Source organism: Corythoichthys intestinalis, chromosome 16, assembly GCF_030265065.1.
Source record: "Corythoichthys intestinalis isolate RoL2023-P3 chromosome 16, ASM3026506v1, whole genome shotgun sequence".
In the NCBI taxonomy this organism is placed as follows: domain Eukaryota; kingdom Metazoa; phylum Chordata; class Actinopteri; order Syngnathiformes; family Syngnathidae; genus Corythoichthys; species Corythoichthys intestinalis.
This window is the reverse complement of record NC_080410.1, coordinates 33105575-33133389: the sequence shown is the minus strand read 5'-3', so window position 1 is coordinate 33133389 and position 27815 is coordinate 33105575. Positions and strand designations below refer to the sequence as shown.

At 37.7% G+C, this 27815-nt stretch overlaps 1 protein-coding gene across 2 annotated transcripts in view; it reads left to right on the top strand.

The window, feature by feature from the left end:
• The window catches only part of LOC130931808 (transmembrane ascorbate-dependent reductase CYB561), a 52790-nt gene extending 25472 nt beyond the window's left edge, over window positions 1-27318 (top strand). For both annotated transcript variants that reach the window (XM_057860902.1, XM_057860901.1), the window contains exons 2-6: window positions 5014-5224; window positions 9629-9727; window positions 13082-13185; window positions 18526-18683; window positions 23544-27318. In XM_057860902.1, the coding sequence (XP_057716885.1) occupies window positions 5017-5224; window positions 9629-9727; window positions 13082-13185; window positions 18526-18683; window positions 23544-23736 (762 nt within the window). In that variant the 5' untranslated portion in view covers window positions 5014-5016 and the 3' untranslated portion in view covers window positions 23737-27318. The remainder of the gene's footprint in view (window positions 1-5013; window positions 5225-9628; window positions 9728-13081; window positions 13186-18525; window positions 18684-23543) is intronic.
• The last annotated feature ends 497 nt before the right edge of the window (window positions 27319-27815 follow it).

Here is a 27815-nt window from a genome sequence, read left to right as displayed (position 1 = left end):
CATCGATTAATCGACTACTAAAATAATGGATAGCTGCAGCCCTACTCCAGAATGAATTGGACAATGTCCGTGTAATCCGTGTTATTAATTTCCGGACAGTATATTTAATGTTGACGGGAATGCATTATGACCCACCTTAAAAGGCACTCACATTTGCCACATAATGGTGATTTAAAACAGTATAGCTATGTGATGGAGCCAGCTTTCCCAGATTCTGCCACAATGTCACAATGACCTGTTTCCCCGATAATCAGTGCTTCGGCCACGTTGCAGCGCTATCTACAGTAAAACCGTGATTCTTGACTTCCCAGTTTGAGATGTAGTCCACACAATTAAATTGAAATTTTGAAATTTGTTGAATCCTCCATCCAGAAGTGAAGGACATTACACATTTCTCGATTTTCTGTCTTGTAAAAACCTCCAATTCACCTGAAGAAAAGAAAGATCATGAAATCAAGTACCAGTTTGTGAATTTACAAGGGAATTGTACCATGTGCCAAGGTTTGTCTTTGTAAAATTTTCAGATATTTTAGGAGCTCGATTTTTTTTTTGTGAGGTTGGCTGTGAGTTTTTCATATTTCTGGCACTCTGTTCTTAGTGGTCCTAAAAAGGAATTAAAAAGGCTCAAATTTCACCTGTTGAAACTTGCAAGAACCCTGACCTGACACTGTCAATGGCAGCCCATGATTTAACATAGACACGAGGGCTGAACGATATTGGAAATTTTCACCTGACTTGAATAGCTTTGTTTGGGAAGACTTTGGTTTACTCACTATGACCACATTTTATTCATTAGAGATAGGGCTGCAGCTATAGATTTTAGTAGTTGAATAATCGATGAACTAGTTAGTTCGAATAATTGAGTAATCGGATAAGTAACATAAAAAAAAAATCAAAATACCTGAGCTTAGCCTCAAATGGTATAAAAAAAATAAATAAATGAGGATCAATGTACAACAAAAAAACAATTGTCTAACTTGCATGGCAAAAGTCTGCTAGCTTAAATGCTATAAAATGCTAACGCTTTTTTTTTACAATGCTCTTAACAAATTCTTCAAACTCATATTCCCACAAAAAACGGCTAAATATGCTAAAGCTGCAGATATCGATTATTTTAGTAGTCGAACTAGTTAGTTTGAATAATCGAGTAATCGGATAAGAAACATAAATAAATGTGGATCTAAGTATAACAAAAGAACAATTGGCTAACTTACATAGCAAAAGTCCGCTAGCTTAAATGCTATAAAATGCTAATTAAAAAAATTTTATTTATCATTATTTTTTTTCAATGCTTTTTAAAAATGGTTCAAACACATATTCCCACAAAAAACGGCAAAAAAAATTACAAATGCATTAAAAACTTTAGCTCAAACAAAAACGTATGTTGGTCTTAACAGGGAGCAGCTGGATTCAGCCATGTGAAATGAGTTATATCATTTTCACGGTTGCCACAAGAAGGTAGTGTATCACCCCAAATCAATAAAACTAAATGCAAACACTTTCAAAACAAACCATTACAACGCCACTTTAATTAAATGAATTTTCGAAGCAGCAAAATTTAATTTGAATATTTTTTTTCTAATCGAATTACTCGAGTTAATCGTTTCAGCACTAATTAGAGATCTCCTGATTCCGATCACAGGATTGGAAATCCAGCCATTTTTTAGAGGATCGTATTTGGGTAAAAAGGTTTTTAATTTAAAAATGTTTGGTTTTCTGCTTCCTGCTTGTACAGCCTCTAAATCTCCCTCCTGCAAAGCAGTGCAACCAGACTGTTTTTCTCTGTCAACAGTACAGCTGGCATTTGGTACTTAAAGTTAATGATGATTGACAGGTTTGTAACTTTGATCTGACCAGAGACGCCTCAGTAGCGCTACGATCAAAGGCACAAATGTGCTAATCATCCTCAAGCTTGGTCCATAGTCTAAAGTGTGCTGTGGCAACTCATTCATTTTTAAGTGAGAGGCTGTACTCGGCAGCGTAAGCGTTAAAGCAAAAAAAAAAAAAAAAAAATCGGGACACGGTATCAGCAGATTCTCAAAATCAGGTGACTTGGAGCTCTGATTCGGGGATAAAAGTATGCGATCGGGACATCCCTAGAATTCATTTAATACCGTTTAATCCAGGTTAAGGGAGTTTATCTGTGAATGATGAAAATTGGTGCATATAAGAGCCATGAACAATGGCACGACACTTTTTTTCATTAATATTCATGATGTTAGCAATTGTTGCTAGGCGGGACAACCTCCCGTTTGTCCCTAATAGTAAATGAATGGAAATAGTCTACGAACGAGATATTTACCGAGCTAAACCTACCAATTCTGTCAGAAAATGATGTCGCTGTTGCCAAATTCACTGTTAAAGATGTGGAAGAACATACAAATGTTCAGTTAAAGAGATGGCTTGAATGTCGAGGGCTGAAAAAGACCTGATCCAGAATTGGCTTTTTCTTGTGTGCGTTGCCTTACGCCACTGACAATGACATTCTCCTGTTTAAAAAATCTATCCATTAACACCATATGCTCTTTCTTTCTTATATACTATATCATCTGGTTGTCTTACATCCCTGACCATTCTTGGGGGCAATTTACATTGCTTTTTTGTGTAGCAATCGCAAATGCTACTCTGTGACAGGATTTGTGATAAATAATTTTTTTTAAAGTTTTCGTTGTCTAATTCTATATATATATATATATTTACACTTCCCCCTTACCAAAGTTGTATTTTTACAACAGAAAAAGTAACAGTGGCAGTCAGATACCATTTTAATTTTTTTCAGGTCATTCATTGTCAGACAGAAGCAGCACGGCAAAACGCCATGCTAAAAAAAAAAAAAAAGTAAAAATATCAAAATGGCTTACCTCTTCGTCCTCTGTAGTACCATGGCCCCCAACAAAATTTTTACTGCATATGAGATGTGAATGGCTTCACCTTGCTGGCGTTAAACTGGTCTAGGGCTGCAGCTATCGAATATTTTAGTAATCGAGTATTCGACTAAAAATTCTATCGATTAATCGAGTAATCGGATAAAGCATTTTTTTTTTTTTAGGTAAAGAGCAATTATAAATATACTTGAGAAAAAAAGACATTTAATCCAACATTGAACCATTTTCAGTCAATCAATGTCTTTATTTTCGATGTGCATTGTTGAAAACAGCCAACAATTGAATCTAAGATGGGACTAGAAAAAAAAATTCACTGCTTTCACTCAAAAAACTTCTAGATCTTATAAAAAAAACCCATATTTCTTACCTAAAAATGTAATTACGCTTGATAACACACATCACTTGAAAGCTATGTGTTTTTCCCAGGTGTTTCAATTTAATTTTGCATTTGTGTCAAGCTATTTTTAAGATCTAGTTAAGTTTTAAGTTAGTCTAAACTGTAAGTACTGATCGGATTTTGAGTTTTTGCAGTGTTCAAAATAAATGTATGATACCTGCTGTATTGGAGCACATTAGGGACCAGTGCTTCTGGGTGTTTTATTCAGCAATGACTACTGAGCTAAAACTGACAGTTAGCTTCATTATGTTTTAATTTTACACCCTCATCACTCTACAGCGCAGTGTTTTTACAGATTAATTAAAGCCTGTATGTAAGACACGTTAGCCACGCATCGACAAAGGTCATAATCAATAGAAACCTAGCACTCCGAAGGGCTAACGTTACGTGAGCGAGTGACAGTAACGTTATATTTATTAGCCATGAGAAGTCTACTGCTTAAAGATGGCGGCTGTTTACTAACGCTGCCCAGACGCGGCCGAGTCTGTCATTTCGCATCTAGTCCTAAATGCATGCGATATCTATGAGACGCATCGGACACTACCTGCTACCACAATAGCATCCTGCGGGTGTTGTTTTTAGCAACGTCGGCATATTTTGTAGCGGCTGTCGGCTGCGGTAAGTTTTTTTTTTTATTGCTTCTTCCTCTTCGCACGTGACGTCAGCGTGTTGTCCCGCATTAAAAGTAGTCTGAGCAAAACGTGATGCTTAGAGCTGGCAAAATTAAACGATTCCTTGAGGTGGATAAAATTCCTCGGATCAGTTTTTAAACTCGAGTTACTCGAGTATTCGTTTCAGCTCTAAACTGGTCTTTTGGACGTCTACGCAAGTTGATCCATTCTTCACAATTTTTCCTCCAAGTTTTTGGTTCCGGGAAACGTATGACGAAAACATCCTTCATATGTCGTAATGTCTAGAGTCGTTTCTACAAGTTCCATAGCAGCAGTGTTTGATCGACGTGTTCTTTTTTGAAAGATTACCGGAGAAAACAAACAGAAATAACATAGATTGTATGCGAGGGTGTGTCAATAATGTCCCACTTCCACGTTACGATGGCGACATCACGGTCTAAAAATAGCATTCGTGCGGTACACTATTGCTGCTTTTAGGAAGAAAAACAAAAGTTTATATTAAAAAATATAAAACTCGCACATCCTGCAATGGGACTATTGCGCATGCGCACATTGAGATGGCGATGTTCAAACGATATTTTGTGCAGGCCTAATAGACACTATTCTAGTGGAAAATTTGGTAGGAACCTATTAGTTCCTTCATCACAGATTCTATCTTATCTTTTTAAAGTGATGTATTAATTCTTGCCAGGAGCATATTGATAACCAGTAGGATATAAATTATCATGATATATCACCACAATGACATATTGTCACACCCCTGCTGAGCATGGTGTAGCCTCCAGCACTCCCACGACCATCATGAGGCTAAGCAGTACAGAAAATGAATGACTGTTTTCTTTTCTTCATTGAATTAAAAATATTATTATATTCAATTCTTAAAATTGTGTTGGTGATCAGGCAAAATTATACGTGGTAAAATGTGATTTCATGGCACTGCTATTGTTGTTATTGGAAGGAATAATCTTATTCATTCTGTAACTTGATGTTCTAACCTTATCAGCTTCATAACTGAATTTGGTCTACCAATAGCAGAGCTCCGGGCACAAGTCACAGTCTGCAATGGCTCTCTCTTTGGCTCTGTTTGTCTTTTTCTCAGATCATGCAGGTTTCTTCTGCTCAATACTCTGATCGCGCCGTGTTTGCGTGGTTGGTAGCAGGCTCACAGGTTCTGGGCGTGACGGCAGTAGTGCTGACTGGCGTATGGATGGGTCACTACCACGGTGGCTTTGCTTGGGACGGCACCCAACAGGAGTTCAACCTACATCCTCTGTGCATGGTTCTGGGCCTGGTCTTCTTACAAGGAGATGGTGAGCAATCGCAGACCTCAGTATGAATTTCAAAATCTGATTGAAAACAATTGTTCCATAATACAGTATACGCTTTATTATAAAGCAGGGGTTTCCAAACATTTTTCTCTGAGGGCTCTTCACAAAAATCACATGAATTTAACCATTCGGGCTGATGATATAACTTTTTTCTTTGTGGCCTGTTTCCAGAAAAATCAAAAGACGCAAGGGCCAACTTTGTTGAACAAAGGATTGTAATCGGGTCAAAAAGATCGGGTTTTTAATTTTTTTCCAGTCCATTTTGACTGTTGAAATAGATTGGATGTCTATCGTCATCAACGGCAGTGAAATATGATCACCCAATTCAAATTGAAATGGATTTGATGTACCTAGAGAGAAGAATTTATTCCGTTCTGGAGTGGCTTTCGTATCTTAATTTTCTAGAATAATGAATCGCGTTTTACACGTACAGTGGGGCAAATAAGTATTTAGTCAACCACCAATTGTGCAAGTTCGCCTACTTGAAAAGATTAAAGAGGCCTGTCAACATGGATAAATCTCAACCACGAGAGACAGAATGTGGAAAAAAAAACAGAAAATCACATTGTATGATTTTTAAAGAATTTATTTCCAAATTAAAGTGGAAAATAAGTATTTGGTCACCTACAACCAAGCAAGATTTCTGGCTGTCAAAGAGGTCTAACTTCTTCTAACGATGTCTAACGAGGCTCCACTCGTTACCTGTATTAATGGCACCTGTTTTAACTCATTATCGGTATAAAAGACACCTGTCAACAACCTCAGTCAGTCACACTCCAAACTCCACGATGGCCAAGACCAAAGAGCTGTCGAAGGACACCAGAGACAAAAGTGTAGACCCGCACCAGGCTGGGAAGACTGAATCTGCAATAGGTAAAACGCTTGGTGTAAAGAAATCAAGCGTCAAAATGACCACCAGGACCACTGATCTGTGTTACGGAAAGAATGAATGGGGCCAGGTATCGAGAGATTTTGAGTGAAAATCTCCTTCCATCAGCAAGGGCATTGAAGATGAGACGTGGCTGGGTCTTTCAGCATGACAATGATCCCAAACACATAGCCAGGGCAACAAAGGAGTGGCTTCGTAAGAAGCATTTCAAGGTCCTGGAGTGGATTAGCCAGTCTCCAGATCTCAACCCCGTAGAAAATCTGTGGAGGGAGTTGAAAGTCCGTGTTGCCCAACGACAGCCCCAAAACATCACTGCTCTAGAGGAGATCTGCATGGAGGAATGGGCCAAAATACCAGCAACAGTGTGTGAAAAGCTTGTGAAGAGTTACAGAAAACGTTTGGCCTCCGTTATTGCCAACAAAGGGTACATAACAAAGTACTGAGATGAACTTTTGGTATTGACCAAATACTTATTTTCCACCATGATTTGCAAATAAATTCTTTAAAAATCAAACAATGTGATTTTCTGGGTTTTTTTCACATTCTGTCTCTCATGGTTGAGGTTTTAAATACTTATTTGCCCCACTGTATGTCTTTCTGCGCTGTTTTTCTCTCTCTGTTCCTCTGGTTCTTGCAGCTCAATGTACTTTGCTAATAGTTGTAACTAGATTAGCTCGTGTGTGTCACCAAGACAGCTGTCTGTTTTGAAGCTGGATTGTATTAACAAAAGCAAAGGTCAGCTGCTGGACATTAGTGAGATCTTCACAAGTGATGGAAACACCCTTGGGGGTACCACAAACATGGGTGTACTTAATAGTACAAAAAGGCACTCTCGTGTTGTTAACAAATAAAACTGTATGTTTGCGTATGTTCAGGACAGTCATTTTTTCAAGAAGCAGCTCGCTAACTGATGCTTCATTCATTGTCATCATGATTGAAGGCAGAGGTTCTAAATTCTGGTTCCGTATGTCTATCAGTATGTTTGTGTTCAAAGTAATTCAAGAACAAGGAAAGGGATTATTATCAAATTTACAGGATATTAGGGCTTAGGGTTTTAGGAGATGTAAAATAATTCGTCAAACTATGCAGGATTGCACTTTCATTTAAAATACCTGAGCTAAGCCTCAAATGGTCTAAAAAAATAAATAAATTAGGATCAATGTACAACAAAATAAACGATTGGCTAATTTGCATAACAAAAGTCCGCTAGCTTGAATGCTATAAAATGCTAACGCTTTTTTACAATGCTCTTACCAAATTCTTCAAACTCATATTCCCACAAAAAACGGCTATAAATATACTAGGAGTGCAGATATCGATTATTTTAGTAGTCAAACTAGTTAGTTTGAATAATCGAGTGATCAGACAGGAAACAAATAAACGAGAATCTAAGTACAACAAAATAACCATTGGCTAACTTACAATGTATCACAAAAGTGAGTACACCCCTCGCATTTCTGCAAATATTTTGGTAGATCTTTTCATGGGAAAACACTGACTAAATGACACTTTGACACTATGAAAAGTAGTCTGTGTGCAGTTTATATCATAGAGTTCATTTATTTTCCCCTCAAAATAACTAAAAATATAGCCATTAATATCTAAATCCCTGGCAACAAAAGTGACTACGCCCCTTAGGAACTACGTACATCCCTAAATGTCCAAATTGAGTACTGCTGGTCATTTTTCCTCCAAAATGTCACGTTACTCGTTACTGGAGTGCTGTAAGCATTGCTGCAGAGATTGAAGAGGTGGGGGGTCAGCCTGTTAGTGCTCAGACCATACATTCAGACCTCTTCTGAAGACGGTACAGTTATTTTGAGGGGAAAATAAATTAACTATTATATAAGCTGCACACAAACTACCGTAATTTTTGGACTATATGCCGCTACTTTTTTCCCTCATTTTGAATCCTGCGGTTTATAGTCCAGTGCGGCTTATTTGTTGATTTATTTGGGTTAATAGGCAACACTTTATTTGACGGCGGCGTCATAAGACTGCCATAAGACCTTCATAATTATGACATGACCCTATCATGGGCATTAATGAATGCTTGTGAGAGATTTCATTTAGTATCATGCGGCAAATTATGTCACTAAAACCATTTATTTCCAGCTCGGATCTTTTGCATCCATTCATAAGTGATATAATTTGTCGGCTGGTACAAAATGACATCTGTCATAGGTATGAACATGGTCTTATGACAGTCTTATGGCACCACTGTCAAATACAGTGCTACTACATACCATAACTAGCAATTAATGACACAACTGGAGCAGTAACTGAAGAAATAATTATCAAAGAACATGAATTTTGATTGTTATTTACATCTGTAGCGCTGCAGTGCATGATGGGAGGCATGCTGGATGACAACAGTATTGACAGCAGGTGGCAGCAGAGGTTGACGGTCTCCCCCAAGAGAACAGTGATGGCCAAATGAAGCGAGAACAGTGAAGGCCAAATGAAGCTTCTTGAGGCAATGAAGCTTTGCAGCCAATTGTTTCAAAGCTTCGTGGTGGTTCATTTGGTCTTAAGAGAGTCTTATGATGCTGCTGTCAAATTAAGTGTTACCGGTTTATATCTTTTGGTGTAACTATCCCACACTACAGTGAGGACAGCTGCGGCTTATAGTCCAGTGCGGCTTAGCTGTGAACAAACGCAGTTTTCGTGTCAAATTTGGTGGGTGGCGGCTTATAGTCAGGTGCGCCTTATAGTCCAGAAATTACGGTACTTTTCATTGTGTCAAAGTGTCATTTTGTCAGTGTTGTCCCATGAAAAAAAAACTTAAATATCTACAGAAATGCGAGGAGTGTACTCACTTTTGTGATACACTGTACATATCAAAAGTTCGCTAGCTTAAATGCTATAAAAGGCATTTTTTTTGGTTTTTTTTCACAATGTTGTGCTAAAATTAGGATGCACGTTATAAACGGGTACAATAATTTCCCCTAGATTTTACAAGTAAATTTGGGGTGCGCATTACACACGGGTGCGCCTTATACTCGGGAAATTACGGTAGGCAGAAGTCTGCTCTCTCACAGTGCACCTCTAGTTCAAATTTTATTCATAATGACTTCTTTCATCTTCATTCATAGGATTTTATTCCAAAGGGTTCTGCTCAATGACAGTTTGTGCAAACACACGGTACAAACACACACACACAAACACACACACGCTTAATACAGTATTTCAATCGGACTACTTACTGAACTTGCATTGAATAAAACCTTTATTGAGTTCAGTTTCAAAGTATTGCCGTATTGCTACCCCGCAGATTGATGCATGCTTCAGTGACCGCAAGATTAGCTTTTTACTCCACAATCACGCACAGTGCTAAGTATTGATTTTAGTTGCATTTTACACAACTTCCTTGGAACTGGGGTTTGCACAGAGGCAATTCAATCTGAACAATTGATAAAAAATGTGATTGCGGCTTCTTTTTTTTTTAAATTTTGATTTGAAACCTCACTTTTTTCCCCCCAACTTTCAATTCACAGCTATTCTGGTCTATAGAGTGTTCCATAATGAGCCGAAAAAGAATGTAAAGATGCTTCACGGTATGATTCACCTGCTCGCCCTTATCATCAGCATTGTTGGTAAGTTACAAAGATGTGTTTGTGTTCGCTTTCAGATTTTATGTGGTACGACCCTGATACATTGGGTTGCCAAAGGTCCCGGGATATTGGAAGTTCCGATTGGTACCGTACCAATCGGAACTTCCTATATTCCAGGATGTCCAGCGCAATCCAGGACAGTTGGCAACCCTAGACTTCACTATCAGTTGACGGGAAACAGGGCGAGGGGCCGTAGGCCTATTTTCAAAACCGAAGCCGCTAGCGACCAAAAACCAAAACAGGCACCTCCCTTATGCATATACAGTGCCCTCCATAATTATTGGCACCCCTGAAAAAGATGTGTTTTTTAGCTTCTAATTAGGGCTTTCAAACGATTAAAATTTTTAATAGAGTTAATTACAGCTTAAAAATTAATTAATCGCAATTAATCGCAATTCAAACATCTATAAAATATGCCATATTTTTCTGTAAATTATATATATATTCTGTAAAATAATTTGTTGGAATGGAAAGATAAGACACAAGATGGATATATACATTCAACATACGGTGCATAAGGACTGTAGTGGGCATTTCACTCTACTGTCATTTAAATCTGTCTAAGCTGTCCTCACTCCGAAGCGTCTACTTTTTCCAAACCTAGACAGCTAGTGAACGACGCCTTGATAATCAGACTTCTTCCTTTTTCATCTGATTTATTAATAAAATGGCCTCAAACCACTGTCCTCTTGAGACCGTAGTGAAACTACAAAAAAAAGTACACAAGCATTGCATTAGCAACAACGTTAGCTTAGCACGCTATACAGGTTCACTAAACAAACAAAAAGCGTCTCATACAAAAAATATAACATTTCGCTTACTAACATAATTTGTACATTCTTTACAACAACCATACTTACGGACAAATCTTGTCCAAGGATCATATAAGCACAACATTACATTGGCGTCAGCCCGAGACGTCGTGCAGCCATATTGAACTGGCAAGAAAGCAATAAACCATGTCGCAAAGCGACCACAAGAGTTCGCTGTTAGACAGCACAAAAAACCTTGCTGTAAAACTTACCAAAAGGCAGAATACTGTCTGAGTGGGACATGTGCGTTAATTGTGTCAAATATTTTAACGTGATTAATTAAAAAAATTAATTACCGCGCGTTAACGCGATAATTTTGACAGCCCTACTTCTAATATTTCTTTTTTAAATTCAAAATAATATGGGACCTTCAGTATGACAAGAGGTGCATGGAGTGCTGCTGGGTGTGCCAAGTACATTTCTGGTGCTCTTTGGTGTGGGGATCAAAAAAGCTAAAAGATGGGTCGTGCCTGGGTCTTTCAGCAAGACAGTGGCCCTAAACATATGGCCAAATCTACACAGAAATGGTTCACCAGACACAAAATCAAGCTCCTCCCATGGCCATCTCAGTCCCCAGACCTTGTTTTGTTGGCAAAAGGGGGTTGTACAACACCAGGGATTAACACCAGAGGTGCTAATAATTGTGACACACATTATTTGATGTCAAATAATTATTTCTTTATGTGGGATTTTTTCCCCACTGAATGAATGCACTTGTATTGAAGGTTGGATTTTTCTCTTTTTTTCCATTAAGGTCCCATATTATTTGAATTAAAAAAAAAAATTAGAAGCTAAAAAACACATCTTTTTCAGGGGTGCCAATAATTATGGAGGGCACTGCATGAGTCTCTATGAGCAGTGGCATGAAAAAATTCAAAGTCATTCCCCCCAAAAATCCAAATTAATTATTTTCTTTGTAAGTCTAACAAAACTTGGCTTTAAAATTCTCAGATTTTACACTAGATGCAAAAAAAACACCAAATGCAGAGATAATCACCTATATTTTCCAATATCAGTAGCAATATTTAACATACAAGTTTTTGCCCGAAATAGCGACTTAATTTTCTTTTAAATTTAGTGCAATTTTTTATTTTATTTTTTTAATTTATATTTTATTTTTTTGTTAACTTTATTAATATTTGTTATCTTGTCACATAACTGTTCTATTGATATCTCACAGCCCCTTTGTATTATAATACCCTTTAAAATAACACACGTAGAAGCTAAATTGTTTTTTTGTATATACGCAGAAATGTCTAAATTAGTTGTTTTTTTTGCCAAAAAATGGGCAGCTGGCCGAAAATTACCTGATTATTTGGAATGTAAAGTTATGCTATTGTGTATGGATACAAAATCCAACATGGCGGCCATCACAAAACAAAGTACAAATAAAACTGTCATAATTATGACATGACACTTTCATGGGCATTAATGAATGCATATGAAAGGTGTCAGTCATTAAGAGTCATCCGGCAAATTATGTCACGCGGCAAATTATGTCACGAACTTCATGTATTTCAAGCTCGGATCTTTTACATCCATCCAAAAGTGAGATAATTTGCTGGATGACACAAATGATATGTGTCATAAGCATTAAGGAAGCATGTCTTGCCGGATATCTGGCCCTTGTCGTTTTTAAATTGAAATGTTACTTAAAATAACACACGTAGAAGCCGAATTGTTTTTTGTATGGACGCAGAAATGTCTAAATTACTATTTTTTTTGCCAAAAAATGGGCAGTTGGCTGAAAATTACCTGATTATTTGGAATGTAAAGTTATGCTATTGTGTATGGATACAAAATCCAACATGGCGGCCATCACAAAACAAAGAGCGTTTTAAGTTGAAAATTCTTGTAAATAAATGCGTAAATCCCGGAATTTCTATAGATATGAATGTAAAACGTTCTAAATCAGTGGTCCCCAAACTACGGCCCGCCTCCACATTTGATCCCTGAGAGCATTTTGAATGTTAATTTTTTTTTTTCCCTTCTCAATAGTGTTATTTAATTCCTGGCTGTTTTCTTTGAAAAACTCACAGAGGGTTATTTGTTTATTATGTATTTAATTAATAGTGTTATTATTATTGATTATTATTATATTAATAATATAATATAATATATATTATAACAATAAATTTTTACATTTAGGCACTCCTGCAATTGTCACACTTTTTCGGTTACAAACTGACCCCGGCCCCTCATCAGAGAAGGGAAAAGTTATGTGGCCCTCACAGGAAAAAGTTTGGGGACCCCTGATCTAGATTCTTGGTCAAAGCAAAAAAACGGGCAGTTATCATTCATTTTGCGTAATTATTTCAAGCTAAAACCTCTGTCCTGTTTCCACCTAAATCCGGCGTTAGAACGCAGCGTGTTTGAGTTTATCGCAGTGAAAGCTGCCACAACCTCGACACTCTGCCTGGCCCGGCCCCCTACGGCAATATCTGTAGGAGCTGTCTCGTCAACTGATAGTGAAGTCCATGCACCAGATTAACTGCATGCACATTTTGATTTTGTGTGTTTGTAGGTATGGTAGCTGTGTTTGACTCCCACAGAGCAGCCAATTATGCAGACATGTACTCCTTGCACAGTTGGTGTGGCTTGATTACCATTGTTCTATTCTGTTTGCAGGTAAGCCTATATACAGTTTAGGGGAGAATGGGGTTGGTTGTCACAATTTTAAGTCTTTCATGAATATATTTCTATCAACACATTTTAGAATAGCCATTTGTTTATTACTATAAAGCTTAATATTTGCCCCAGTCAAATTAGATTCAACGTTCATTGCCGTCAATGACAGTGAAAGATGATCACTTAATGCCAGCCTTCACTGTTGACATGGATTTGGTGTCTAGAACTCTCAATAGCAATGAACGGTTTAGTGTTACAAGGAATAATCCAGAGGTATAAGTATAATGCAAATAAATAATAAATACTGAAATACAGTTTCCTACAGTGTTGTTTTTGGCATCCCTTTTAATTTTTGTCTTAGTCTTATGGACGATAATACTAATTAGTAGAGATGCCGATCGATCGGGTCCGATCACGTCATTTTCAAAGTATCGGAATTGGCAAAAAAATATCGGACATGCCTTTTTTTAATATATATATATTTTTTAATTAAATCGTTTTCTAATTGTATTTAAAGTTACAGACATAATATGTTGCACTCATCCAGAGTCTTTAGTTTAGGCTTAAGGTAGGGTTATCAAATTTATCCCGTTAACGGCGGTAATCATTATTATTTTTTAAAAATTTATCACATTAAAATATTTAACGCAATTAACGCATGCGCTGCACGACCCACTCACGCATTGTCGCGTTCAATCTGTAATGGCGCGGTTTGACCTATATAGAGCTAAAAGGCAGCGTAAAATGAGTAGAGTGAATTTTGGCAGCCTTTGGAGCCTTGTTTTAATTGGCTAAAGCCTTACAATCCCTCTCCCTGTGATTAGAAATATTGTGGGAAACAATGTGGGCAAGAAAGGTAGTAAATTATCTTTTTCTTAACACCTTGTTATTTCCCAACGCAGAGAAGATATATCAATTGGTACCACTACGCACAGTCATGGTTGCACTTCCCATCATGCATTTGGGCAGAACAGTTAAATGGCTACAGTATCATTTACTGAAAGCTCAACAAATACACTAGATGGCAATATTTAGTCACAATATACAAAGTCACATTTATCCTTCAAGAATTACAAGTCTTTCTATCCGTGGATCTCTCTCACAGAAAGAATGTTAATAATGTAAATGCCATCTTGTTGATTTATTGTCATAATAAACAATATATATTCGTCCGAGTTTTATTAATTTTTTTCTTAATGCATTGCCAAAATGTATATGATCGGGAAAAATTATCGGGAATGATTGGAATTGAATCGGGAGCACAAAAAAAAAGCAGTCGGATCGGGAAATATCGGGATCGGCAGATACTCAAACTTAAACTGGATCGGATCGGGAGCAAAAAAACATGATCGGAACAACCCTACTAATTAGCCTAAGTCATAGTTTATTCATCTCAAAATGTGTTTGTGTTTGTCAAATTTTTTGAGTGAAAACGCAACACTAATTTTGTCTAGTTTTGGTCCATGTGTACTAAAAATGTTCTCGTCTGTAAATAAAAAAAATGCTCAAAAAATAAGTAAAGGTTTGCAACTATTTCGAATGAACATTAACAGGCGACCATACTATTGCGTCTACACTCTACATGGACAATGCCAACTTTGTGATGAAACATACTCAGCAGGAAAACAGTACACTATTTTCAATGGATTATACCCACCTGGACGCCACGGACTGTATGTAAAAAAAAAAAACGAAAACTGGCATTCTTGTCGTTATGTTTTAGTCTCCCAAGACACGTTTTTAGCACGTTATTGTCTCGTCATCGTCACGAAAAAAATTATCGTCTACGAAATATTTTCGTCATAGTCATTGTTGACGAAAATAACACTGTTTAGGGAGTAATTTTTTAAAATTTCACATACAAAAACATTTTTAGTAAACGTTGACTAAAACTAGCCGAAATTAGTCTTGAGTTTTCGTCAACAAAAATTAGATGAAGACAAACAAATTTTGAGATGACTAAAATATGACTAATAAGTATTATCGTCCAAAAGACTAAGAATAAGACGAAAATGAAAAGTGCTGTCAAAAATCACACTGCTACACATAAATGTCACATATTGTGAACATGACGGAAACTATTACGCATTTTTGTCCCGTCTCGTCAGATGAAAACTGGCAGTGGTCTCGTTACGTTTTAGTTATTGTCTTGTCATCATCATGAAAAAAAATGTTCGTTGACGAAATATTTTCGTTATAGTCATTGTTGACGAAAACAACACTGTTTAGAGAGTAATTTTTAAAAATTTCACATACGAAAACATTTTTAGTAAACGTTGACTAAAACTAGCCAAAATTAGTCTTGAGTTTTCGTCAACAAAAATTAGATGAAGACCAGCACATTTTGAGATGACTAAAATATGACTAAGACTAGACTAAGAATAAGACGAAAATGAAAAGTGCTGTCAAAAATCACACTGTTACACATAAATGTTAAATATTGTGAACATGACGGAAACTATTACGCATTTTTGTCTCGTCTCGTCAGACGAAAACTGGCAATGGTCTCGTTACGTTTTAGTTATTGTCTTGCCATCATCATGAAAAAAAATGTTCGTTGACGAAATATTTTCGTTATAGTCACTGTTGACGAAAACAACACTGTTTAGGGAGTAATTTTTTATATTTCACATACGAAAACATTTTTAGTAAACGTTGACTAAAAGTAGCCGAAATTAGTCTTGAGTTTTCGTCAACAAAAATTAGATAAAGACAATCACATTTTGAGATGACTAAAATATGACTAAGACTAATAAGTATTATCGTCCAAAAGACTAAGAATAAGACGAAAATGAAAAGTGCTGTCAAAAATCACACTGCTACACATAAATGTCACATATTGTGAACATGACGGAAACTATTACGCATTTTTGTCCCGTCTCGTCAGATGAAAACTGGCAGTGGTCTCGTTACGTTTTAGTTATTGTCTTGTCATCATCATGAAAAAAAATGTTCGTTGACGAAATATTTTCGTTATAGTCATTGTTGTCGAAAACAACACTGTTTAGGGAGTAATTTTTTAAAATTTCACATAAGAAAACATTGTTAGTAAACGTTGACTAAAACTAGCCGAAATTAGTCTTGAGTTTTCGTCATCAAAAATTAGATGAAGACAAACACGTTTTGAGATGACTAAAATATGACTAATAAGTATTATCGTCCAAAAGACTAAGAATAAGACGAAAATGAAAAGTACTGTCAAAAATCACACTGCTCCACATAAATGTCACATATTGTGAACATGACGGAAACTATTACGTATTTTTGTCTCGTCTCGTCAGATGAAAACTGGCAATGGTCTTGTTACGTTTTAGTTATTGTCATGTCTTCATCACGCAAAAAATGTTCATTGACGAAATATTTTCGTTATAGTCATTCTTGACGAAAACAACACTGTTTAGGGAGTAAGTTTTTAAATTTCACATACGAAAACATTTTTAGTAAACGTTGACTAAAACTAGCCGAAATTAGTCTTGAGTTTTCGTCAACAAAAATTAGATGAAGACCAGCACATTTTGAGATGACTAAAATATGACTAAGACTAATAACTTTTATCGTCCAAAAGACTAAGAATAAGACGAAAATGAAAAGTGCTGTCAAAAATCACACTGCTACACATAAATGTTAAATATTGTGAACATGACGGAAACTATTAGGCATTTTTGTCTCGTCTCGTCAGACGAAAAGTGGCAATGGTCTCGTTACGTTTTAGTTATTGTCTTGTCATCATCATGAAAAAAAATATTCGTTGTGAAATATTTTCGTTATAGTCATTGTTAACGAAAACAACATTGCTTAGGGAGTAATTTTTTAAAATTTCACATACGAAAACATTTTTAGTAAATGTTGACTAAAACTAGCCGAAATTAGTCTTGAGTTTTCGTCAACAAAAATTAGATGAAGACAAACACGTTTTGAGATGACTAAAATATGACTAATAAGTATTATCGTCCAAAAGACTGAGAATAAGACGAAAATGAAAAGTGCTGTCAAAAATCACACTGCTACACATAAATGTCACATATTGTGAACATGACGGAAACTATTAGGCATTTTTGTCTCGTCTCGTCAGACGAAAACTGGCAATGGTCTCGTTACGTTTTAGGTATTGTCATGTCATCATCACGCAAAAAAATGTTCGTTGACGAAATATTTTCGTTATGGTCATTGTTGACGAAAACAACACTGTTTAGGGAGTAAGTTTTTAAATTTCTCATACGAAAACATTTTTAGTAAACGTTGACTAAAACTAGCCGAAATTAGTCTTGAGTTTTCGTCAACAAAAATTAGATGAAGACCAGCACATTTTGAGATGACTAAAATATGACTAAGACTAATAAGTAGTATCGTCCAAAAGACTAAGAATAAGACGGAAATGAAAAGTGCTGTCAAAAATCACACTGCTACACATAAATGTCACATATTGTGAACATGACGGAAACTATTAGGCATTTTTGTCTCGTCTTGTCAGACGAAAACTGGCAATGGTCTCGTTACGTTTTAGTTATTGTCTTGTCATCATCATGAAAAAAATTGTTCATTGACGAAATATTTTCGTTATAGTATCACTGTTTAGGGAGTAATTTTTTAAATTTCACATACGAAAACATTTTTAGTAAACGTTGACTAAAAAAAGCAGAAATTAGTCTTGTTTTCGTCAACAAAAATTACATGAAGACAAACACGTTTTGAGATGTCTAAAATATGACTAAGACTAATAAGTATTATCGTCCAAAAGACTAAGAATAAGACGAAAATGAAAAGTGCTTTCAAAAATCACACTGCTACACATAGATGTCACATATTGTGAACATGACGGAAACTATTACGCATTTTTGTCTCGTCTCGTCTCGTCAGACGAAAACTGGCAATGGTCTCGTTACGTTTTAGTTATTGTCTTGTCATCATCATGAAAAAAAAAATTTCGTTGACGAAATATTTTCGTTATAGTCATCGTTGACGAAAACAACACGGGTTTCCTACATTAATTTTAATATTTTCTTAGGTTTTGACCCCTGAGCAAATCGAGAGGCACTGATCAAGTGACTAGCTTCATCTAGTGTTAAAGCTGAGAAGTGCAACAGAATGAAGGCTGAATTCAAGTTTCTAATGTGGTCCATATTCAGTGATATTTTTTATTATTTGCTATGAGCCAAAAAAAAACGTGAAGCGGGCTGTAGTTTGCCTGCAGGCCGTAGTGTGTAGACAATGATTTTATTTTATTTTTTTGCAATTGGCGCAGTCGGGTTTTAGTGTGGCAACCAATCCTGTTTTCCTATAGATCATCGCATATGCAAACATGCTTATTTTGGGTGACATTTTCAATGCATTTTTCAACAGTGGGTCATGGGTTTGTTGTTCTTCCTGTTTCCTGTCGCATCGTCATGGTTGCGAGCCACGTACCTCCCCATCCATGTGTTCTGTGGCCTGGTTCTGTTGGCTCTGTCTGTAGGAAGCAGTCTACTTGGTATCACAGAGAAACTCTTCTTCAGCATCATGTATGTCTTCATCAATGTCTGATACATGCTATTCACATATCCATTTGTGCAACGTCTGTCGTATCAATTTCGTGGTTAGAGTGGTCATTTTCTTTCGGGTAAAACAACATAGTACCATAGAACATAAGCTGTTAAGCTGTGGACAAAAAAAGACTAATTTTGTAATCAGAAACCCAATATTAGTTTTAATCAGCAAAAAATCTAACTCTAGATTCCCCAGCACACCTCACCCAAAATAAATGTTCCCTGTTATAAAAGTTACAGAACATTACCGTAATTTTTGGACTATAAGCCGCTACTTTTTTCCCTTATTTTAAATCATGTGGCTTATTGTCCAGTGCAGCTTATTTGTTGATTTATTGGGTTAATACAGGGGCGCTGCGAGGGATTTTGGGCTCCACGAAAAGATATCACTTTTGGGCCCCAACACCAGTGCCGGGACACACACACACACACACATTTAGAGTATCAACTACGTGATTTCCTGAATTCTGGTGAATCTTTAGTTCTTTACACACTAATTTGTGCATTTTCTACATTAATTTAAGATGAAAATATATTTATGTAAACATACAGCGAATAGAGCAGTAATGAATAGACCGATATCATCGATAAGACGCAGTAAGAGGAGTTGTGCCTGTTGCAACAGGCAAGGGCAGACACAACTGTTTTAGTATGAAGAGCTTGCTAAGGGTTTGCCTGCTGTACTGATTAAATGTAAGAAAAAGTGGAGCAAACACTAGCTAGCAAACAATTACAGTATTTCATTATAGAGTAGGCTTAGCCCAGTACTTCTCAAATAGTGGGGCGGGCCCCCCCAGTGGGGCGCAAAGCAATGCTGGGGGTGGCGCATGTGACTTTGAGGAACATACTTTTTTGCTACTAGAATAAAGTGTAATTGCACATCCACTCAGTGGGTGGCAGTGCCGCTCTCATTTTCAGCGTGTGCGCAATATTTTTGAACCAAAAAAGAGCACACAGATAAGAGCACTGGAGAAATGAAAAGCTAAGACAAGGAAATATGACGAAACGAATGCAGGATTTGGCTTTTGGCTTTGACATGAAGTACAGTGGGACACGAGGAAAGACTGTTCTATTTACTTTGTCTAAAAATGTTCGCGGCGGACAACAGGAATTAGATTTTTCAGCGAAAAGGTCCCGAATATTGCCAACAGTCCTCCCGCTTTGTCAGTGTTTTATCAGTAAACCAGCGAGCACTGTCATATAATCATATAAGGTGGCATACCAAGTTGCTCAGTGCAAAATAACTCCACAACAAAGGAAAGGAGCTGATGCTGCCAGCAGCAAAAATAAACTGTCCCTCTGTCCAATGACACTGTCGTTTTTGTTCTATTAAGTTTTGTTTTTTTCGGTCTAATTGTTTGGCATATTGTCCTCGTGAGTTAATGTTGTTAATCAATTTGAATTTATTATTATTTATTGACTTTATTAAATTGTATTTTTCAGTATTAATCTCCTGTTTTGCTTTCTTTTCTTTCCTCTTTTGATAACCAGATTTTTGTTTTGAAATCATTTCTGCAGTACCGCACACTCTGAGTCATTGACTGGTGTAAATGCGCACCGCTGCTCCCGGTCTGATCGAAGGAAGGGCGGACCAAACCATTTAATGAAAATACGGGAGTTGGGAGGGGGGGTGGCTGGCAATACATAATATGCTCTCTGGGTGTTTACTTTTTGCCAAAACAAAACAAGAAAGAGAAACCCTTCGTTTTATTCCTATTAAAATTATAATGATTAATATTTAAATTTGCAAACAATTACCTAATGTTCTAATTTTCTTTGTGGGCCCTTAGAAATCATATCACTTTTCATTCCTATACGGCGCCCCTGGGTTGATAGGGAACACTTAAATTGACATTGGCGTCATAAAACTGTCATAATTATGACATGACACTTTCATGTGCATTAATGAATGCATATGAAAGAGTCATCCGGCAAATTGTCACGCGGCAAATTATGTCACGAACTTCATTTATTTCAAGCTCGGATCTTTTACATCCATCCAAAAGTGAGATAATTTGACACAAATGATATGTTATAGGCATTTATTAATGCTCATGGCAGTGTTATGTCATAATTATGATGGCCTTATGACAGTCTTATGACGCCACTGTCAAATAAAGTGTTACTAAATACCATAACTAGCAATTAATGAAACAACTGGAACAGTAACTGAAGAAACAATCAGCACAGGACATGAATTTTGTCTGCAGCGCCGCAATGCATGCTAGGAGGCATGATGGACAACAACAGAGTTGACAGCAGGTGGCAGCAGAGGTGGACTGTCTACCTCAAGGGAGCAGTGATGGCCAAATGAAGCTTCTTGAAGCAATGAAACTTTGCAGCCAATTGGCTCCAAACTTCATGGGGTTTCATTTGGTCTTATGACAGTCTTATGAAGCAGCTGTCAAATAAAGTGTTATCGGTTAATATCTTTTGGTGTAAATATCCCATAATACAGCGAGGAAAGCTGCAGCGCAGCTTTTGTATGAACAAATGCCGTTTTGTGTCAAATTTGGTGGGTGGCGGCTTATAGTCGGGTGCAAACTTTTTGGGGTGGTAGGAGAGATTTATACAGTGCCCTCCATTATTATTGGAACCCCTGGTTAAGATGTGTTTTTTAGCTTCTAATATTTTTTTTTAATTTAATTTTTACATCCAACCTTCAATACAAGTGCATTTATTCAGTGGTGAAAAAAATCCCACATAAAGAAATAATTATTTGACATCAAATGATGTGTGTCACAATTATTAGCACCCCTGGTGCTAATACTTTGTACAAATGGTAAATGGTGTTACACAACCCCCTTTTGCCAACAAAACAAGGTCTGGAGACTGAGATGGCCATGGAAGGAGCTTGATTTTGTGTCTGGTGAACCATTTCTGTGTAAATTTGGCCATATGTTTAGGGTCATTGTTTTGCTGAAAGACCCAGTGACGACACATCTTAAGCTTTCGGGCAGAGGGCAACAGATTTGGATTTAAAATGTCATGGTATTTCAAAGCATTCATGATGCCATGCACCCTAACAAGGTTCCCAGGGCCTTTGGAAGTGAAACAGCCCCACATCATCACTGACTCACCCCAATACTTCACAGTGGGTATGAGGTGCTTTTCAGCATGCAAATCTTTCATGGCACGCCAGACCCACTTAGAGTGTTTGGTTCCAAAAAGCTCAATCTTGGTCTCATCTGACCAAAGCACACGGTCCCAGTTGAAGCCTGGGACCGTGTGTATTTTTGTGTAAGACCAAGATTGGGAACCTTGTTAGGGTGCATGGCATCACGAATGCTTTGAAATACCAGGACATTTGAAAGCAAAATCTGTTGCCCTCTGCCCGAAAGCTGAAGATGGGTCGTCACTGGGTCTTTCGTGGTACGCCAGACCCACTTAGAGTGTTTGGTTCCAAAAAGCTCAATCTTGATCTCATCTGACCAAAGCACACGGACCGTGTGCATTGGTCCCAGTTGAAGCCACTGTGAAGTATGGGGGTGGGTCAGTGATGCTGTGGGGCTGTTTCGCTTCCAAAGGCCCTGGGAACCTTGTTAGGGTGCATGGCATAATGAATGCTTTGAAATACCAGGACATTTTAAATCAAAATCTGTTGCCCTCTGCCCGAAAGCTGAAGATGGGTCGTCACTGGGTCTTTCAGCAAGACAATTTGCCTGGCACGGCCAGACTGTTCTCCCTGTATTTTTCAAACACTGAGAGAAAAGTCTGGGACCCAGCCCATTAACGGCCTCTCGAGCAGGTACAAAATCAATAAACAAATCAGATCCGTTTATTTGCGTGGCGTGTTCTTAACGAGCAACATCTCCCTTGCGCGTCGGAAGTCGTCTCCACAACAACACAGATGGTGAACAGGAGAGCCGAGAATATGTTCCAATCCACGGTAAAATCAGTTTTAAATTACCAAAAACACATCAACACGAGTCATTGACAACAGTCTGTCTCGCGCTAGCCATGTTGATTAAACTCCGCTCTCCTCGTATGTTTACTTCCGCGCGCAAGTCCCTCGTCCTGCCCTCGTTGTTTTACTAACGTCACGTCTGCCCGTCGCTGATTGGTCCACTCCGCTGTCGGTTTGCTGTGGCTTGCTCCGCCCTGGAAATTGTATCCGCTGAATGGTGGCCAGACTCAATAGCTGAAACAGTGGTGAGTCTGGTGTACCAGGCAACAAGACAATGCTACACAACCCTAAACATATGGCCAAATCTACACAGAAATAGTTCACCAGACACAAAATCAAGCTTCTCCCATGGCCATCTCAGTCCCCAGACCTTGTTTTGTTGGCAAAAGGGGGTTGTAAAAAGTATTAACACCACGGGTGCTAATATTTGTGACACACATTATTTGATGTCAAATAATTATTTCTTTATGTGGGATTTTTCCCCACTGAATAAATGCACTTGTTTTGAGGGTTGGGTTTTTCTCTTTTTTTCCATTAAGGTCCCATATTATTTGAATTTTAAAAAATTATTTGAAGCTAAAAAACACATCTTAACCAGGCGTGCCAATAATTATGGAGGGCACTGTATTTATTTCTTTGAGGAAAGATGATTTACAAGATACTACACTTGATCTTAGCCAAAAGGAGGAGTGTAGTGTCATAGATTGTATCATAGGGCAACTCAGTATTTCTAAAATGGTGTGGTAAAGTACCAGTTTTACTCAAATTAAACACCACAGCTCCATGACATTAACAAGCCACAAGGTGGCTCCAAAGCGACACTTTTCAAAATAGCGCTCCACAATTCACTTCAAGCTAGTAGGTGAATGCCAACACATGAATACGTGAGGGTTCTCTGTTGTACTAATACTACTTCTTCTCTGACCCAGGTCATCCTATTCGCGATTTCCACCCGAGGGGGTTCTGGCCAACGTTTTGGGGGTCCTGCTTGTTTGTTTTGGGGTGCTGCTTTGCTACATGATCACTAATGAACAGTACCGGCGGCCACGCAACCCTGAGGAAGAGTCTTTGGCGGTCCACTTCAAGACCCTGACTGAAGGTGGCTCACCCACCGAGCCCTAACTCATCCACGCAGTCTTGACTTGTTCTATATTCACTTATTACTGCATGTAGTCCACCACCAAATGTGATATTGCTCGCATTTGATTGACACTATCAGAGAATTTCTTTGCACTTGTGTGACTATGTGTTGCTTAGTCTGTTTTCGTGCAACTTCCTGCCACCCGTTTCAAATAAAACAATCAATTGTTGATATTTTTGAAGATGGACAATCCTAATGAAGCCAACATAGTTAGCCATACATTTATGGATTCATCTCAATTGCTCATTCCCAGTATCTTATTGAGGAAGATGTTTGTAGCAATGTAAGCTTGCAATGCATCATACTGTAAGCTTTTTCTAAAATCTTGTGATGACCAAAATTTTGGACATCTTTACATGCACAGGTGCTCTCTGACAGTGTCATTTAAAAATATAATTATTGGAAAGAGCAGTGGTAATGATTTGACAGGTTCAAACTAGGCAAAGCAATTTCTGTTTACAGTATATTATTATTATATAAATTATTATTGTGAATACTTAAAGCAACACTAGGTAACTTTTCAACCTATATAAAATATTTTCATAACATTTATGATGACATATCCAGAGGTGGGTAGTACCGCGTTACATTTACTTGAGTAACTTTTTGACAAAAATGTGCTTCTCAGAGTAGTTTTACAACACAATACTTTTTACTTTTACTTGATTAGATTTGTGAAGAAGAAACGTTACTCTGACGCCGATACTTTGGGCTACACCATAGTCGTTACATTTTTCCTCTTTATTTTACATACTGACTTTATTTTTGCCAGCGATGCCGACAGAGGCTCTCTCATTTTCACCAATGAGACGTTGCAACAAGAACCACATGCTCCACTATCAATTTCTTTTATCCACTTGAGGGCTCTCATGCGCTTTGGACGGGTGATATATATATATATATATATATATATTTTTTAATGTATATATTTTTTTCCCACAAGAAAATTATACTGTAATTTCAGGCAAATTTTGATCATTCGACAGTACATAAATGGGGGAAAAAAATCAAAACAATTCCAAATTGGTTCAAAATACTGTATTAGCATGGTAATGTGGTCCCAAACACCTAATGGCTGATATTGTCACCTCACTAAGTCACAATTAAGATAAAATGGTTACTGCGCTGTAACACCCCCCCCCCCCCCCCCCCCCCCCCCAGCCGCCCTCCCTCCCCGGGCCGGCTGGGTGGGGTCCGCGGCCCTGGGTTGGGCGTCTCCGCTCGTCTGTGTGGCTTTCGCGTAGAGGTGTGCAAAATTTCCGATTCTTAGATTATTCGCAATTCGGCCGTGGAAGATTCGAGAACGATTCACAAACATCCAAATTCCGATTATTGAAATATGCCAAGTAAAGCAAAAGTCCAACACACTCAGCGCGCCGCGCGGTCTTCGGCACAATGAAGAACGGAGCAAGAGTAGCTAAACATCATGCTTCTCATTACCCGGCCCCTCGGGTAATGCCAATGCTTAACTCACGGCTCTAGCTCAACTCATGCTACGAGATAAAAAACACAACAACATACCTGACTGCTGCCGAAAAGCTGCTACAAAGTACATCCACATAATGTTACGGTAGATATCATTTATATAGGACTAGATGCATTTTAGATTCGATAGCGTTAGCAGCACATCTACAAAAAGCTAGATGCAGGCGTTCGTAAACGGCCGCCATCTGAAAGCAATACACTTCCCTGCAAGGCTGTTGTAGCGAACCTTCCGAGCGAACCTAATTAACTTTTTATCTAAAATACTCCCAAATCGGTAAAATATTGACTTGAATCTATCTTTAAAATAGTTTTTAAACTTTCACATGTCGAAAGTAGACAAAAGGGAAATTATGGAATAACGGGAGCAATTTTAACAACTTTAACGGTTGATTCACAACATTAAATTAATTGAATGTAGTTTAAAGCTGCTGATACAGAATGGGGACTGGAGTTTTTTTATTTACTGTTATTTTTGTATATTTGTTTACTGCTATATGTTAACTTGATACTGAAATAGTAGTTTGGTTTAGCCTGAGAGTATTTTTGAACAATTTTGGAACTAATTTACAAAACATTAAAAAAAAAAAAAAAAAGAAAAAGAAGGGGGGTGCATCAATAATCGTTTTATAATCGAATCGGAGCCTCTGAATCGTAATCGAATCGTTAGGTGCCCAAAGATTCCCACCTCTACTTTCGCGTGCTTGGTGGGGCTCGCGTGCGACTGGATTTGATAGGGTACGCACGAGTGGGGGGTCCCAGTGCCGGGATTGGTGATGGGGCGGCGTAGGGTCGGTAGCCAACGGGCTTACACTCACAAGGGATTCACAAGGTTACTGGGTTCTAGATCACAGAGCTAATTTGTGTACACTCTACTCCTTTCAATCACTTAGTTTATAGACTCCCCCTACCCCCGTCCTCCTCTTTCCCCGGTCAACAGGCCCCCCACATGGTGTCAACCAGAAATACATCTAGCTGACGATACCACCAACATATTAGTAGTTAATGTAGACGTTCAATGTATTTCTTGTTGTTTTTCTTTTCTTTCTTCTCTTGTGTTTCTTTTCTTCTGTTCCCCCATAACCCCTTCCTGTTCGCTGCTTTGTCATAATAAACGAGGTATGTTGAATGATCACAATGGGAGTATGTCATACTCTCAATTTGAAACATTAAAACTGTTCAGACCAACCGGGCACTTAGACTTCCATTCTCCGTGTCAAACAGCTGAACAAGACAGGTTAAAAAAAAAAAAAAAAACGGTTACGAAGATTTTTGTGTCATCTTTTTGGCCTAATATGGTCATGTAATAGGTTATGGTACGGTATAATAGTAACAGTTCATATGGATGACGTTGTGCCGAGAAAAGAAATATACCATTATTTAACAAAAATTGATATTCTAAGCAGTTACTCACAATGTTATTTATTACTTGAGTATTTTTTTCAACGAACACTTTTTTACTTGTACTGTACTTGAGTAAATTTTTGGATGACTACTTTTACTTTTGTAATATTATCTGGAAGTAAAGCTACTCTTATTTGAGTATAATTTTTGGCTACGCTACCCACCTCTGGATTGGTTGACTGACAACTAGTTTAATGACACTTCTATATCTTGAGGGGTTCTGTATCACTTTAACCGGCACTAATTAACTTTGAGGAGGGTGGCAGGAACCCTCTCACAAAAAAAACCCCAACACAAATGTGCTAACTGCTTTACGGCATACGTCACTTTCCTCTTCCCCCATACATTATTAAGACGGATGTCGATGCGAATGCTTTCGGGTGAAATTTGCAAAGGTGGCAGAGCAACAAAAGAGACAAAAAGTTTTGTCTGGGGAGGAAAAATTGACACTCAAGAATAAACATTGGCCCTAATTTCACTCGCTGGCGTGACGCACGCTGACAACATCGGGTGGGGAGGAGGTTAGCCACATGGTTGCTAATTAGGGTTGTTCCGATCATGTTTTTTTGCTCTCGAGCCGATCCCGATCGTTTTAGTTTGAATATCTGCCGATCCCGATATTTTCTGATCCGATTGCTTTTTTTTTTTTTTTGCTCCCGATTCAATTCCAATAATTTCCAATAATTTTTCCCGATCATATACATTTTGGCAACGCATTAAGAAAAAAATGAATAACACTCGGACGAATATATACATTCAACATACAGTACATAAGTACTGCATTTGTTTATTATGACAAATCCTCAAGATGTCATTTACATTATTAACATTCTTTCTGTGAGAGGGATCCACGGATAGAAAGACTTGTAATTCTTAAAGGATAAATGTGACTTTGTATATTGTGACTAAATATTGCCATCTAGTGTATTTGTTGAGCTTTCAGTAAATGATACTGTAGCCATTTAACTGTTCTGCCCAAATGCATGATGGGAAGTGCAACCATGACTGTGCGTAGTGGTACCAATTGATATATCTTCTCTGCATTGGGAAATAACAGGGTGTTAAGAAAAAGATCATTTACTACCTATCTTCCCCACATTGCTTCCCACGAAATTTCTAATCGTAGGGAGAGGGGTTGTAAGGCTATGGCCAATTAAAAAAAGGCTCCAAAGAC